Source organism: Pseudochaenichthys georgianus, chromosome 11 (assembly GCF_902827115.2).
Source record: "Pseudochaenichthys georgianus chromosome 11, fPseGeo1.2, whole genome shotgun sequence".
Classification (NCBI taxonomy): domain Eukaryota; kingdom Metazoa; phylum Chordata; class Actinopteri; order Perciformes; family Channichthyidae; genus Pseudochaenichthys; species Pseudochaenichthys georgianus.
In genome coordinates, this window is record NC_047513.1 from 2,337,433 (window position 1) to 2,354,971 (window position 17,539).

Consider the following 17,539-nt stretch of genomic DNA (forward strand, 5'->3'; position numbering starts at 1 on the left):
AGAGAGGGGAGTTTGCTCTCTCAATGAAAACATCCTCCCCTCTGTCATGAACCTTGGAGTGACCTTCACTAGCACTTTTAAATTTGAGAAGCAGGTCAGCACCGTAGTCAAATCCTGCTTTTTCAAAATACGACTATTGGCTAAGACCAAGTCGTTTTTATCTTTTAAAGACCTAGAAAGGGTTATTAACGCCTTTGTTACCTCAAGACTGGATTACTGCAATGCTCTGTATGTGGGTATGGACCAGGCCTCAATTAGACGCCTCCAGCTAGTTCAGAATGCAGCTGCACGTCTTCTCACTGGCCATAAAAAGAATGACCATATCACCCCAATTCTGGCTTCATTGCACTGGCTTCCAGTTCGGTTCCAAATTGATTTAAAAATCCTTTTATTTGTTTTTAAAGCCCTAAATGGGCTAGCTCCTGCCTACAGATGTAGCACTCCAGATCAGACTCAAATGGGTGTGTCCCAGTCAAAAGCCCAGCAGATGCCAGTGGCTGGGGGTGTTACCAAATTGCTAGAGGGCGTTGCCCAATTTCCCCATTTGTTCAATTACAGGATTTAACCATGAGATGGCGCTTCATTCACAAAATACACAATGGGTGTTGTAGAAACATCAATATTTTAGATCAAATAAAGTATATAGTTTGCTTTATGCAGTATATTTCTTGTAATATTGTACAGTAGATTGAAGTAAATCAACTTATACATTAAGATAAGATAAGATGGACCTTTATTAATCCCGTGGGGAAATTCAGTAGTTCAAACAGCAACAGGGTGAGAGTGAAAAACAGGACAGCACAGATTCACACAGATTAATAAAATCAAAAATAAGATGAGCGATACAAATAATAATAATGAGAAACTATGAAATAAGAAATGAATAAAACTAAAATGTAATTATCATATCATATATTATAATGTATTGTATTATTAAGTAATATCATACATTAACCCCATTATAGCAGATGCCACATTGAATGGATGAACACATGTATGCATCAATAATTACAACAGAGTATTTCTAAATACAAGTTGTAAAAATACTTATATGTATTTAATATTAACCCTTTGGAGTCGACCGTCACGCCGGCGTGATCAGATCACATGACCTGTTCAAGCCGGTGCCGCATAAAAACAACAGTCCGGACAACATTGCCGTGTGTTTCTGTCGAAAGTACTGGCTTGAAACTATATCCCAGTCTTTGTTTCATGCAAAAAGACCCAGTAAACACGGAGACACGATGATCTAAATGTAATACATTTCAAAAGTATGAAATATGGAAGCACATATTTGAATATCTTCGCCGTATTTGATCATTTTACGAAACGGAAAATACTGGAAACTGTAGATCCTGCTCAACAGGATGTATATGTGTATTTCTGTCGAAAGTACTGGCTTGAAACTATATGCCAGTCTTTGTTTCATGCAAAAATACCCAATAAACACGGACATACGATGATATAAAGTTAATACAGATATATTTCAGAAGTATGAATAATGGAAGCACATATTTTAATATCTTCACTGTATTTTATCATTTTACGAAACGGAAAATACTGGAAACTGTAGATTCTGCTCAACAGGATGTATTTACCAGGAAGGGGTGAGGTAATCAGGTAAACGGAGTGATACGAAACGAGACGAAAAGAGACGAAGAGGGACGGCGGGAACCGAAGAGAGACGGCGGGAAATGGAGAGAGACGAAGATATACGAAGACAGGCGGCGGGAGACGAAGAGAGGCTGCGGGAGACTGCGATTGAAGTAAAATGACAGACAAATATTGAGAATTTAGATATAGTTAGATAGATTTAGAGTTTTGAAGACTCAACTATGATGAAGAGAACTCTGAACGTGAGTCAAGCTTTAAGCTTGTTTTTTGACATGGAGGAGGAGGAATCTGTGATGTTGCCCTCTGTGTCGTAGTTGACAGAAACCGCTTTGAAGTGTGGCACAGATAAAGACAGAAAAAACAGATTTTTGTACATAATATGTATATATATATTTGTATTATATTTATAATAACACTTTTGCCTTATCAGAATGAAATCCCATGCTACCTCAATCAAACTTTCACATTATCATAGTCACATCCCATGTATATATTTCCAGCTTTTAAATGGTTTCGTTGTGTATGTTTGTGTTATGAAAAATAAAATCATTTTCAAAATCTGTTTTTACGTTTTTTTTGTGATTTTGGGTCCAAAATGTTAATATAGTAGAAGATCACTGCTCTAAACAAAGTCAAACATCCTACATCCAAACGAAATAAATATAATTAATTATGATGAATACGTTAAGTCTTGTTCGTTGTTTTTCACTTTTATTAAATGTTTGATATTTCCGGTGGAAATGGTGGACTATCGGACATTCAAACTGCAGCATATTTTCACTCTTACACACATATATTCTCATTTTACATACATACATTTTCACTCTTACACACGGATATTTTCCTTTTGCTCTCATGCGAAATCTACTAAAACAAAGTATGTCATGTATATTTAGTTTTCGTTGATGAGACGAGACGGACTAAGGTGTTAATGGTGGACTATCGGACATTCAAAATGCATTTTACGTTTCTAACTTGCAATATCATTATTTCTGCTCTCTTCACTCCAGAAGAGCGATCTCCCTGTGTCTCTCTGTGTGCGGGGGATCACAGGAGGGGGGGGGGGGGGGAGAGCTGTGGAATGTGACTCCACACATTCCGATGGCCAATTAGTTTTAAACAAAGGGTCCCCGACATACATATAGGACACATGGGGGGTTGGGCTGGTGAACGATGGTCTGCAGCACATCACAGAGGCATTTAAAAAGTGAAGACAATACATTCTGGAAATGTTCACATCAGGCACCTTCAAGTTAAACAATACTACTGTACAGTAAACAATTAACACAGTAAATTATGTGGATTAAATCACATTTATTTCGTTAAAAATAAACGAAATGACTCGGTTTGCATTCATAAAGAATGCACAAATGTGTTTAATCGTTAATGTCAGATATGTACTAAGTAAATAGCCTACATTAGTTCCTGCTCAAGATTAGATTCAACTTTATTGTTATTGCACAGATTACAGGTACTGAGACAACGAAATGCAGTTTAGCTTCTAACCAGGTGCAACAAGCAGTAAAGTGAAAAGTAATGTTCACAATCTACAGAATAAAATATAGAATGAATTGAATGATGAATAAACAGTGAGGGGTATGAATACACTAGATCTCAGCATGTGAGCAGTATGAACAGTGTGTTAATCGTTAATGTCAGATATGTACTAAGTAAATAGCCTACATTAATTTCATGATGGATTAAACCACATTTATTTCGTTAAAAATAAACAAAATGATTAAATGTAGAGTGAATTGCCCTAATGTGGAACATTTTTGCATTTCAGACTTCGGGAATATATTGCGACATGAAGCCGATACAATAAATCAAAATCCAGTAACATTCTGAAATCCCCAGGATGTGTCCTAATCAAACCAAAAGAGAACATGCAGATATTAAACTCATAAAAGAAATGGTAGACATATTAGTACTCTTAGTGCCAAGTTGTCTCAGACAATCTGTTTTCCTAATGTGGGACAGTTCTGTGCAAAATGTGGGACACTGAAAAGTCTATATTAAAAAGCCTCAGTCACCTTCATTCATGTAATAAAAAAATCTCAGGCCAGTAACACTCAAAGCTACAGTAAATGTGCAATACCATGCTATGTTACTATTTATAATGTTATTGTTGTTACAACAGAAGATGTTTTTATTTAAATTGAAGTTAAATGCATCAATCTGGTGCACTGAGGGCAAAATTAGTAGATTTGTGGATACAGCTCTCAACACTCATATGAAACAGAACTGTTCTTACAATGTGTGTTGGAAGGTATTAAATTACTATGCATATTTTATTGTGTAAACACACAGCTGATCACCTGAGAGCTGCCGTTTCATTCAGAGCGTTTAAAAAAAACGACGGTCTGATTTCAACAACTCAATGTGTGATTATTATAGCAGTACTATTAGACACTAATAATAGAGTAAACTATTAACACTGTACATATTATTGTTTGCCCGTGGGATTAGGGTGATCGGTAGTGAGAGCCGCTGCATTTTCCTCCGGTCGGATGTGATATAAAAACAAAGCGATTATTTTTGTTGTTGTAAACTCACGTGGATTAAATTTAGTGCATTCATTTCAACTCGCGAACATAGATACATTAAATGATCGCGAGGATGACGATTGAACATCGTTTGTTTGACCCTGGATGCATTTCCTGATCTAAAAACATAGCGATGGTTTTGTACTTACGCCAACGTGAATTAAACATTATTTTGTTAAATAAAAACATGGTGATGTTTAGTAAATGATTACATGTCTCTTACTTAGCACAGAATATGATCCTATCCGTGATATATGGATCTTAACAATTATCCGCTATATCAGATACCTGTAGATCAGCTGTTTATTTCACATGAGTTTCAGTGTGGCATCTTTTCACGGCTCCCCCTGGTGGATCCATGATCCATTGCAGCTGGTTTCATTATAATTAAATGTATTTATCAAGGGGGCGTTTCAAGTCCTGCGGGGGGTTTTACTTTTCAGCAGGGGCCCACCCCGTGCCGATCACGGACCTGCACGGATAGGCATCTGAAACGAAGCGCTACATCTGTATATAGCCGAACTCCTCCAGCGCTACACCCCAGGCAGAGCCTTAAGGTCAGCTGATCAGCTGCCTTTGATAGTGCCCAAGAACAGGCTCAAAACCAGAGGGCACCGAGCCTTCGCAGCAGCTGGCCCCAGGCTCTGGAACACTCTGCCCCTCCATGTGAGGTCGGCCCAGACCCTGGGGGTTTTTAAATCATCACTAAAAACACACTTTTTCTCTCTGGCCTTTGATGGAGATTTTGAGGGATAACTGGTCCGCTTTTCAAATCTCCGCGCGTCCCTAACAAGCTGGTTATCATACAGGAAGGAATCCAGAGCTACCAAGTAACCGTTAAACAATAATCTACTTTAATGGTAATATGACAATGCAATACAATCAATACATTACCATACCATACAAAGCCATATCATATCATATGCGTAATGTCAGGAATATACCTACTCCTGGCCTTGTTCACATGCTGCAAGACCCTCCGGTCTGGGCAGCGCGAGAAGAGAGGCAGAACAAAAAGATGAACAGCTTCTTTCATACCAACACCAACAGGAAGGGGTGGAGTTTACTCAGCCTCCACACACACACATCCCCCCACATTCCAGAGACCTCAAAGTCTTAAAGGGTATTTCCTTGCTTCCAAAGATAACCCAAAGATTTCATCTCTCATATCTCCAACTTCTGGTTACACAGACTGCTTATTATTAATACAAAGTAATTACACCCACACATACCCTGTTTACTCTAAGCAGCCCTTGTTTATAGCCATTTTAGTCCTCACATTTATGAAAGGATAAAACAGAGAAATCAATATAAAACACAAACACAGGTATTGTTTGAACAGTATTCACTTAACTGCTACTATTGATAATTACCAGAGAAACTCAAGGACCTCTTTTAATGTCTGGAAATTGCAACAAGACTTTCTGCCATTTCAAATGTAACACACTTCTTAAATATCAGATGATAATACTCTGCACCTTCTAGTCACAGCGGAGTATGACACCTGACTATTCCCTGTGTTTTTGTTTTTTATATTTCTGTTGTAAATGATTGTCTTTTATTGTGATTGTAGTAATGTGTTTTTATTACATGTATAGCACTTTGGCTCGACCAAAAATTGCTTTTAAATGTGCTATATAAATAAAACTTGATTTGATTTGTCCCAAAGCTTGTCGCTGTATTTATTCCCTCCATCTGACAGGAGGGAGCCTCGTTGAGCTGCGAGTGTCACTCCACGGAGTTCACTACGTCACGGAGGGCGAGTGTGTAGAGGTAGGGGTAGGGTGTAGGGCGTGGTTTGGGATTGGGCCTTAGTTCCCAGCAAAAGCAGAGAGAAAAGACGTGGTAATCACTCACTCACTCTCTCACAAATATACACACAAACACATTTTCATTTGATTTAATCTGTTATTCTTGTTAACGGAGTTTGAAGTAAAAACATGTACTATTTACATGGTACAAAATGAACAGTGACTCCATGTGAAATCTCCATGATTATTTTGTATCTCATCATAATATGAAATTGTGTTTATATTCACTTTAATATTGTCAATCATTGGGCACAGTCAATACAATGACTGTTTTTAAATTAAAAAAATACTAAAGCACTTCCATTAGTCTGTTACAGGCTTTAAAGAGCCTGTGACACGAGTTTCCCCCATCATCCAAACCCATCAATTTGAGTAAATATTGTCCCCTTGAAACCGTTACTGAACTGATTTTGGATATGTGTACTTTGATAACCATTAATCTGCCCTTCAATGTTGACAATTTTCTGGATCTTCTCGGGATTCTTCAAGTCCCGCAAAATGATGTGTGACGTCATTGCGGGCACAGTGCTCCAGCTGCACCGTTCAGGATCCCAGCATCTGCATGTAAACGCACGATGGCGCACACAGCAGCAAGCGATGACAGTTTCATTTTGAACGTGTCTGAGAGCTCATATAAGGCTGAAGGATCGGTTTATGTTGTATCTGTTAGAAGTTTAGGAATGAGATGCGTCAATATGGGCGATCATACGGTCATGTAGCCAGTGGTGGAATGGGACTAAAAATCATCCCGGGACTCTCGACCGGCCCACTTCGGTACTGCTAGTAAATTGTCAACGGGGGGAGTGGGGGATGTGCTAGTGACTTATCCGACCGGCCCACTTCGGTACCAGCCCATCGAGATTCGTCCCGATGGCCAGTCCGCCACTGCACCCAGCCCACGTAAACTGTCAACGCTTCGCTGCAGGTAAACGGTGAACCTAGTGTCCCGATCGGAGTGGGAATAATAATAATAATCATAATCCGTGCATTTTATCCATTAATTTCCCCAACATTGTGGTAAAAAAAACACACGTTTAATCCATGTTGTCGGGGGTCCTTAGCTATTAGCTTCACCTTAGCATGTGTTCTTTGCAGGTGTTTGTTGAGGTTTGACATGGTGTTTACAGCAGTGGATAACAGCTTCTGGCCTGGACACAGTTTGCACCTCACCGTCACATTCCTGTCTATTCTTCGGACGAACTCAAAGTAATGGGCATACCTCCACCCCTGGGCGTCGCAGCCATTATGTGAGGGTGGGACAAGTCCCCCCCACTTTTTCAAATGATTAGTTTAGACCCCCCCACTTTTACCATGTCGAAAGTCCGTGAATCGGTCTATCCACTCGCCGCACTTTGTAGAGCGCTGTGTCAGTGCTTCACTATCAAATCCATTCCTCTTGCTTATTGAGAGAATGCCCAAATCAATGAAACTCCGTACCATGTTTTCACTGCTACTTTGCACCAAGGCAGATTCTCACATAGCGCGTGCATGTTCGAGGAGTGTTGTCGTAGTTGGACAGCTCAGATCTGTTGTATGAAGCGATGCGGGTAGCGGAGGTAAGGCACACACACCAAATGTTCAGGAAATGGTAGTGATGGTGAGATGAAGCATTATGAACCTTTGAAGCTTTCCAGCCAATTGGTTCGCAAAAGGGTTCATCTCATGAGGCTTCATCATGGGCTTCATTTGAACACAAATCTCCTGTTGGTCAAAGTGTGTAAAACAGGCAGATTAGACATCTCAACAGTGTGCTTTATCTCATACCGAGTTCCCAATGAGTAAAGCCTTAGAATAACTCTAATCAACGAACATAAAATCATATTTTCATGTTAACAATATTGTATTTATTCCAGTTTAATGATTGTGATTGAAAATCCTAAGGAGGCTGGTAAACATTGCAAAGAGGGATTTGTATTCCTTAATAATATTCATAAACTTAACCACGTTGTAGCCTGAGAAAGGCTAAACCATATCAAAGAATACATTTATTAACTACATTGTCTCATTTAGCTGTAGCTTTTATAAACAACAAAAAAGACTTATTGACCAGTCGTTGAACCAGGGACCCTGCGGTCATGAGTCAACTGCTTTCTAGCTGAGCCACAGCACACACACTGAATGTATCTGAAAACACTTTAGACTATTTATTCCTGTATTTATTCATGTTTGTATTCCTACATTTATTTATGCTTTTATTTATTTATACTTATGACATGTTCCGACCTCTATATGAGTGAGGGTCTGAGCTCTCTTAATTCCATCGTGTCACCGGGCCCGGGTACAGGAGGGGTAATATGGTTCTTATTATACATCCATGGGTAATATGAGCGTTGTGGTTCAACCGATCTGAATCGCCACGTAGGCTTCGTTTGTCATCGATGACGTCACTGGCCCAAAACGACACAAGCCTCGAGCCTATGTTTTCTCCAACAGACAACATGGACAAAATAAACCATGTTTCAAAGAAGAGGAAAGTAAGTCATCAGCTGGTAGCAGTTAATCAGTTAACAGTGATGGCGGCGACGGCAAAAGCGTCTCACGTCTGGAGAGGAGTTTCGTCTTTGTCATGATAGAGAAATACAAATACTGAATAGTTCAACTTTAGATGAGAAAATCATCGAAATGCCAGGTTATGATGTAAACAGGAAACATGAATAACCCGATCTCTCTGTGCTCATGTAAACACCATGATGTCCATGTACACTGAACAAAAATATAAATGCAATACTTTTGTTTTTGAACTCAAAGATCTAAAACATTTTCTACATACACAAAATAACCATTTCTCTCAAATATTGTTCACAAATCTGAAATAATCTGTGATAGTGAGCACTTCTCCTTTGCCGAGATAATCTATCCCACCTCACAGGTGTGGCATATCAAGATGCTGATTAGACAGCATGATTATTGCACAGGTGTGCCTTAGGCTGGCCACAATAAAAGGCCACTCTGAAACGTGCAGTTTTATCACACAGCACAATGCCACAGATGTCGCAAGTTTTGAGGGAGCGTGCAATTGGCATGCTGACAGCAGGAATGTCCACCAGAGCTGTTGCCCATGAATTGAATGTTCATTTCTCTACCATAAGCCGTCTCCAAAGGCGTTTCAGAGAATTTGGCAGTACATCCAACCGGCCTCACAACTGCAGACCACGTGTAACCACACCAGCCCAGGACCTCTACATCCAGCATGTTCACCTCCAAGATCGTCTGAGACCAGCCACTCGGACAGCTGCTGCAACAATCGGTTTGCATAACCAAAGAATTTCTGCACAAACTGTCAGAAACCGTCTCAGGGAAGCTCATCTGCATGCTTGTCGTCCTCATCGGGGTCTCGACCTGACTCCGGTTCGTCGTCACCGACTTGAGTGGGCACATGCTCACATTCGATGGCGTCTGGCACGTTGGAGAGGTGTTCTCTTCACGGATGAATCCCGGTTTTCCCTGTTCAGGGCAGATGGCAGACAGCGTGTGTGGCGTTGTGTGGGTGAGAGGTTTTCTGATGTCAATGTTGTGAATCGAGTGGCCCATGGTGGTGGTGGGGTTATGGTATGGGCAGGCGTATGTTATGGACGACGAACACAGGTGCATTTTATTGATGGCATTATGAATGCACAGAGATACCGTGACAAGATCCTGAGGCCCATTGTTGTGCCATTCATCCACGATCACCTCATGTTGCAGCATGATAATGCACGGCCCCATGTTGCAAGGATCTGTACACAATTCCTGGTGGCTGAAAACATCCCAGTTCTTGCATGGCCAGCATACTCACCGGACATGTCACCCATTGAGCATGTTTGGGATGCTCTGGATCGTCGTATACGACAACGTGTTCCAGTTCCTGCCAATATCCAGCAGCTTCGCACAGCCATTGAAGAGGAGTGGACCAACATTCCACAGGCCACAATCACCAACCTGATCAACTCTATGCGAAGGAGATGTGTTGCACTGCGTGAGGCAAATGGTGGTCACACCAGATACTGACTGGTTTTCGGACCCCCCCAATAAAGCAAAACTGCACGTTTCAGAGTGGCCTTTTATTGTGGCCAGCCTAAGGCACACCTGTGCAATAATCATGCTGTCTAATCAGCATCTTGATATGCCACACCTGTGAGGTGGGATGGATTATCTCGGCAAAGGAGAAGGGCTCACTATCACAGATTTTTTCAGATTTGCGAACAATATTTGAGAGAAATGGTTATTTTGTGTATATAGAAAATGTGTTAGATCTTTGAGTTCATCTCATGAAAAATGGGAGCAAAAACAAAAGTGTTGCATTTATACTTTTGTTCAGTGTAGATACGTAGTCAGTGTGTTTTACTGGAGCCTCAGTTCGATAGGAGATTATTGTCCGAGTTCTTTAACTTAGGTACTCTCTCTCAAAATGATAATGTGCATTATGTTTTAATTATACTTCTTATCATTCAGAAGCTTTTTGTGTGTGTTTATGTTTTACCGAGTGCTTATAGGCCATTTCCATCCCAGTATTCAGTTAACTATTTATTTTCTGTGTACATTACATAGACTAACTAATATTCTACCTACTGCTTGGGACTTTGAGTCTTCAAAATGTCCAATGTCACAGACTGGGACTTACTTTAGAGTCAGTTGTATTTACATTCAGTAGACTTGTTATGATTCAATGTGAAAGAGTATACTGCTCAATAGATAATGATCACTTCACCACCTCTCTTGACATCTAGGCGCTTGAGAGTGAGTCAGAGGCAGAACACAGGGACAGTGGAGAGAGGTCCGTTGCTGAGGTGAGTGATGAAAGGGAAAGGACAGTTTAGAGTAAAGTGTGATGTGGACTCTCATCCCTACAGGCCTATTAAAAATGGAAGTGACCAAGAAGACCTACAGGGTGACCTGACTAGACTTCAGTAATGGGCTAACACTTGGGGAATGTGCTTTAATACTAGTAAGTGCTACATTCTACGAACAAGCAGATCAACAAACCCGCACATTAAAAACCATACTCTATGTGGCCAGGTGTTAAAAGAGGTGACCCACCAGCCTTATCTTGGGGTAGAAATCCATAACAACCTGACATTTGGCCCAACACATTGGCCAAATTGTAACACAGGCAAACCGTTCGCTCTGCTTCCTACGCCGGAACCTGCGACGCTGTCCGCAGAAACTGAAGGAGACAGCTTTTGTGGCCCTAGTACGTTCTAAACTAGAGTACGCCAGCTCGGTCTGGGACCCCTACACTGATAAAGACAGTGATGCCCTGGAATCAGTACAAAGAAGAGGTGCAAGATTCATTTTTGGAGATTATGAATGGGACAGCAGTGTCACAGAAATGCTTAAGCGGTTGAACTGGGTGGAATTAAGTGAAAGGCGGCGATTGGCTCGTTTGATTCTCTTCTTGAGTCCCTGCTTATCTTTCTTACAGTGCAGACGCTTTTCTGCTTGCTCCTGCCTCTGCTTACTTTTTATGCTGATTTTCCTATTCTTATTCTCTGAAAACTTCGAGCAGCGGCTCCTGGACATTAACCTATCACTGGGACAGTTCATCTTCGTAAATAGACGGAGGTTTTCAGCCATATTTCAACATTTTTACGGCGACCCCAGTCTTACAGTAGCGTGGCCTAGCAACAGCTAAAGCCTGGTAGGCTACTGCATGCTATTTAGCTTAAGCTAGTTGGTAGAAAAATGCCTCCGTTCTCTACAGATGACTTCCACAAACTTCTACAGAAGATGGCCATGCTGGAAATGAAAATGCAACGGCTGGAAGTTAACGTGGAAGTGAATGGACTATGTTGTGGGAATGACACCACTTTACCAGTGTTGCAAAATAATGGAAAAGGGTATGCTAACTCACAGCTAGTTATCAGCTACAAGGATTCCAAGGAACAGGAGGGCTGTGTACCGGGTCATAAATCTACAAGTGGTGGTCCTCCCTGGAACTCTCTGGGTGCAAAGCCTAAGAGTAAATCATTTTCATGGGATTTGGGAGGAAGGATAACGGGCAGAGCCCAACACTCTGAAATATGTGATGCGACCGGCTGGCCTGCATTGTTATCACCCAAGAGGAGCGCCTCTTCAACCCCTAAACAGCAGTGGACAGCTGCTAAAGGGAGAATTACAAAAAATCCTCCTAAACCACCAAGTGTGCCAATCCAGAACAGATACGCTCCGCTGACCAAGAGCCGGAGATCTCTTTCTGATGACCTGGATAACCCGTCCTCTTCACACAGCAGGGTAAGGACCAATAGCTACTCCAAAAGTAAAAGGCTAGAGGGAAAGCTAACGACTGGGCCTGAAACTCTGATTGTGGGTGACTCTGCTGTAAGAGATGTAAAAGGTCTGTGTAGTAAGAACAACACCAAAGTACTCTGTTTTCCCAAGGATACAGTCTCTGACTTGGCTGATAAGATCCTGCATATTGGGGCTGAACATCCGACTGTGAAGAATGTGGTACTACATATTGGAACAAATGATGTTGTGAAACAAGAGTCAGAAGTGCTGAAAAAAGACTTTAAATGTCTGTTGGAAACTGCCAGCTCTCTAAATGCAGAGGTGTTCATCAGTGGCCCTCTACCGCCAGTCAGAAGAGGAGTGGAGAGATTCAGCAGATTGTTTGCACTGAACACCTGGCTTTCAACTGTCTGTACTGACCATTCTGTGCATTTTATTGACAGTTTTAACTTTTTCTGGGACCGCAGACATCTTTTCAAGGCAAATGGAGTTTGCCTGAACAAGTCAGGAGTGAAATTGTTTATCTCTAACATATTCAACTGCCTGCATCATCAATCTGTTCCCTCTGCCAAGGACAAGCGGCAAGAGGAATCAAAACAGGAGATAGACACAACACATCGCGCAGAAAACCCTGAAGAAGTATCACTGCACCCGCCTGAGGAATGTTCTGATTATGGGAGACCTATGAAACACACGGAGGAGTCCCCACCGCCCGTCACCCCCCCCCCTGTCAACGCCTTTGAGGATACTCCGTTCACCCTTTCGCCCTCGCCCACCCTCCTGGAGATCGTGGAACACAAGAAGGAGATACAGAGGGCTGGCACCGATTCCTTCCTGGATTTCAAAGACCAGACTAAGGCGATACGCAGAGCTGGCAGCATGTCCTTTACCCCCGCTCCTCAACGACGCCCACCAAAATCACCAAAGCAGAGACGCGCACCATCTCCCCCGGCTTCATCACCATGCCTACCACAATCATCCAAACCAAAACAATCTGCAAACTGATATCTGCTGGGTCCAGGCTCAAGGGCGTATGGCACTCTCAACTCTTTCCAGGACATGCCCGGGCCCTGCCTGCCAGTAGCTTTGCCGATATCTGTGTTGATAGGTAATAGATTAAGAGCGGTGAATGATCTTAGATACAGGAAGCACTCAAACGTTTGTGTGAGTTTATCTAATTTAGCAGTGATTCCATGTCAGCCACAGCTTGTTACAAAAAACATGACTGATAGTGTGTTTAACGAACTTAAACTAGCTTTATTAAATGTCAGGTCTTTGGCAGGAAAAACATTTTTAATCAATGATTTTATCACTGAGCACAATCTTGATTTTATGTTTTTAACAGAAACTTGGATTGAACAAAATAACAGTGCAGCTGTTCTTATCGAATCAACCCCTCCCAACTTTAGTTTTATGAGTCAGGAAAGAATGCATAAGAAAGGGGGTGGAGTTGCTATTCTGTTCAATGATTCCATTCAATGCAGGAAGACATCGTATGGAAACTTTGATTCTTTTGAATATGTGGCCCTTCAGCTGAAATGCTCCTCTCGAGCTCTGTTCCTAAATATCTATAGGCCACCCAAATACTGTGCAAGCTTTTTTGATGACCTTACTGAACTGCTGTCTATAGTGTGTATTGACTTTGACCGTCTCGTCATTGTTGGTGATTTTAACATCCATGTTGACAACCCCCAGGACAGAGGGGCTAAAGAACTGTTTTGTGTTCTTGATAGCTATGGACTGACTCAGCATGTGACGGAGCCCACGCACAATAAGGGGCACACTCTGGACTTAATTATCTCAAAGGGTCTGAATATCTCTAAGGTTGTGGTGACTGATGTTGCACTGTCTGACCATTCCTGTGTTTTCTTTGAGAGCTCTATTTCTGTTCACACAAGTGTTCAAAAAGAGGTAACCACAAAGCGATGTTTAACTGAAAATACTAGGGAAATGTTTACTCAGAATTTTTCTTCCACACTTGCCCCTGCTAACACCTCAGTAAATGAGCTAGTAGATCATTTTAATTCAAAAATTAAAAATGTTATAGATGCCATTGCTACAATTAAGGTAAAGGAAGTGACTGGGAAGAAAATATCTCCATGGAGAAAGGCCATGACCGTTAAAACAGAAAAAAGAGAATGTCGAAAAGCTGAACGCAGGTGGCGAAAAACAAATCTCCAGGTTCACTTTGAAATTTATAAAGAGAGACTTGGCCTTTATAATTTGGAATTGAAAAACGCACGACAATCATTCTTCTCTGACATCATTACCAAAAACAAAAACAACGCACGTGCCTTGTTTGCTACCGTCGACAGACTAACTAACCCCCCAGTGTCAGTAGCCTCTGAATTTCTATCCACCAGGGCGTGCAATGATTTTGCTTCCTTTTTCACTGACAAAATTCAGAAAATCAGACAAGCAGTCAGTGCCTCTGCATCAGGAATAGCAAATGTGTTGTCTCTGTGTCCACTTAACATCAATTCAGACATCATGACACAATTCCATCAGATTAATGATAAAAACCTGGAGGACATTATACAACTTCTGAAATCCTCCTCCTGCTGCCTTGATATTATTCCAACAGGATTTTTCAAAGATGTTTTGCCTTGCATGGCCTCAGAACTACTTCATATCGTAAACAAATCTCTTCACTCAGGTATTTTTCCACAGGCCCTGAAAACTGCAGTCATTAAACCGCTCTTAAAAAAGAATAATCTAGATGCTTCAGTAATGAACAATTACAGGCCCATATCAAACCTGCCATTTCTAGGTAAGATCATTGAAAAAGTTGTTTTTCAACAGTTGAGTAATTTCTTGCATTTAAATGGTTGTTTCGATGTGTTCCAGTCAGGCTTTCGTCCAAACCACAGCACTGAGACTGCTCTTGTAAAGGTCTTTAACGACATCCACTTAAACACAGACAGTGGCAGAACTTCAGTGTTAGTATTATTAGATCTCAGTGCTGCGTTTGACACTGTTGACCACAGCATATTACTGGACCGACTGGAAAACTGGGTGGGACTTTCGGAAACAGTTCTAAATTGGTTTAAATCCTACTTAAAGGACAGAAACAACTTTGTTTCTATCGGTAAATACACATCTGAGTTGACAAATATGACATGTGGGGTTCCTCAAGGCTCCATCTTGGGGCCTCTTCTCTTTAACATCTACATGCTACCACTGGCTCAGATAATGAAGAACAACAAAATAAGTTACCATAGCTATGTAGATGACACACAAATGTACGTAACAATTTCACCAGGAGACTATGCTCCAATTCAAACACTGAGTAAGTGCATTGAACAAATCAATGACTGGATGTGTCAGAACTTTCTCCAATTAAACAAAGATAAAACTGAGGTAATGGTTTTTGGAGCCAAGGCAGAACGTTTAAAAGTTAGCGCTGAGCTTCAGTGTGCAATGTTCAAACCAACAGATAAAGCCAGAAATCTAGGTGTAGTCATGGACTCTGACCTGAGTTTCGACAGTCACATTAAAACAGTTACTAAATCAGCCTACTATCACCTAAAGAACATATCTAGGATTAAAAGACTAATGTCACAGCAGGATTTGGAACAACTTGTCCATGCCTTTATCTTCAGTAGACTCGACTACTGCAATGGTGTCTTCACAGGTCTCACTAAAAAATCTATTAGAAAGCTGCAGCTGATTCAGAACGCCGCTGCTCGAGTCCTCACTAACACTAAGAAAGTGGATCACATCACTCCTGTTCTGAAGTCTTTACACTGGCTTCCTGTGTGTCAAAGAATAGATTTCAAAATACTGCTGCTGGTTTATAAAGCACTGAATGGTTTAGGCCCAAAATACATTTCTGACCTCCTGCTAAACTATGAACCATCCAGATCTCTCAGGTCTTCAGGGACTGGTCAGCTTTCTGTCCCCAGAGTCAGAACTAAACATGGTAAAGCAGCGTTCAGTTATTATGCTCCAAATATCTGGAACAAACTCCCAGAAACCTGCAGGTCCGCTGCAACTCTGACTACTTTTAAATCCAGGCTGAAGACTTTTCTTTTTGTCGCTGCTTTTATTTGAACTATTCATATCTTAAACTGCACTGTAACTTTTATCCATGTACTTTTTCTTGTAATGTTTAATTGAACTATTTATATTTTAGACTGCACTGTAACTTTTATCCATGTATTTTTTTTCTTAATGTTTATTTGATTAACTTTTCTTAATGCTTAATGTCTTTAATTTTTTTTTTTTTTTGTAAAGCACTTTGAATTGCCTTGCGTTGAAAAGTGCTCTATAAATAAACTTGCCTTGCCTTGCCTTGCCTTGCCTTCTTCAAGATTGTCCATAACATCTCAGCCATTGATGCATCAATGTACCTAGAGCCAGTTAGAAGAAGTGCAACCCGCAAAGCCAACTCTTTGAACTTCAAGCACATTTTCGCAACTAGTGACACTCTTAAATACTCCTTCTTTCCGAGAACAATCAGAGAGTAGAACTTGCTACCAGAAGAAGCTGTCATCGCAGAAACCGTGGAGTGCTTCCGGCAAATTTTAAGAGACATTTAGCGGGGATCATCCATCCCCCACTGAGCGTGATACCTCTGGGTTCTGCTCAGTATTAATCCAGATCCAGATCCCAGAATGTTAAGGAAATCAGTGGGGATATTGAACAGGAAACATTTCAGAAATCATATGACCAATATAGACAGAAGAGCAACATTTATTTGAACATTTAACATCTGTATGGAGTCAGATCAGTCTCAATATTAATAAATGCTCACAGAAGGATTCACAAATGTATTTTACGGTTTATATATAAATGACTCTCCACAACAATATCTCTCAATGCACTCACAAATATTTATTGTTGTATATAAATGTACAAAAAATGGGCATTTAACTTTTATTAATTCAAAGACGGCTCTGAATTAATAATCAAATGTACCCATAATTTTCCTCATGCTAGTATAGCCACATAAAAGTATCAAACCACCTGTTAAAATGCACCAGAATATAGGAAATCAAAAGAAAAATGTCATGGGGGAGGGCCCCCACACTCCCCATTAAAAATGTCCCCCCCACATTCAGGATGCTTCCTACGCCCATGCCTCCACCCCTCGAAAGTTATCGCTGACTCAGCCATGTTTATGCAGCACTGCACGTAGTGAAGTGGACGCGCAAGTCGCGCAGATTACGTATACATATAAACCTGCGGCGGAAACCCCTCTTGTCTGTGTGATTATAGAGTGGCGCAGTCACGCCCATCTACTTCCGGTCCATGGGACACCGGAAGCGGAAAATTATACATTGAAGTCAATGGACAATGGAGAGAGAAAAGTTATCTTTTGATCCCGTTTGAATTGTGCCACGAATGACACATATGATG

At 41.1% G+C, this 17,539-nt stretch overlaps 1 protein-coding gene across 1 annotated transcript in view; it reads left to right on the forward strand.

Moving 5' to 3' along the window:
* Positions 1-10,847, forward strand: part of LOC139434853 (cocaine- and amphetamine-regulated transcript protein-like) — a 36,915-nt gene extending 26,068 nt beyond the window's left edge. Inside the window, exon 5 of the mRNA XM_071204907.1 lies at positions 10,801-10,847. Within this exon, the coding sequence (XP_071061008.1) occupies positions 10,801-10,847 (47 nt within the window). The remainder of the gene's footprint in view (positions 1-10,800) is intronic.
* Positions 10,848-17,539: the final 6,692 nt, after the last annotated feature.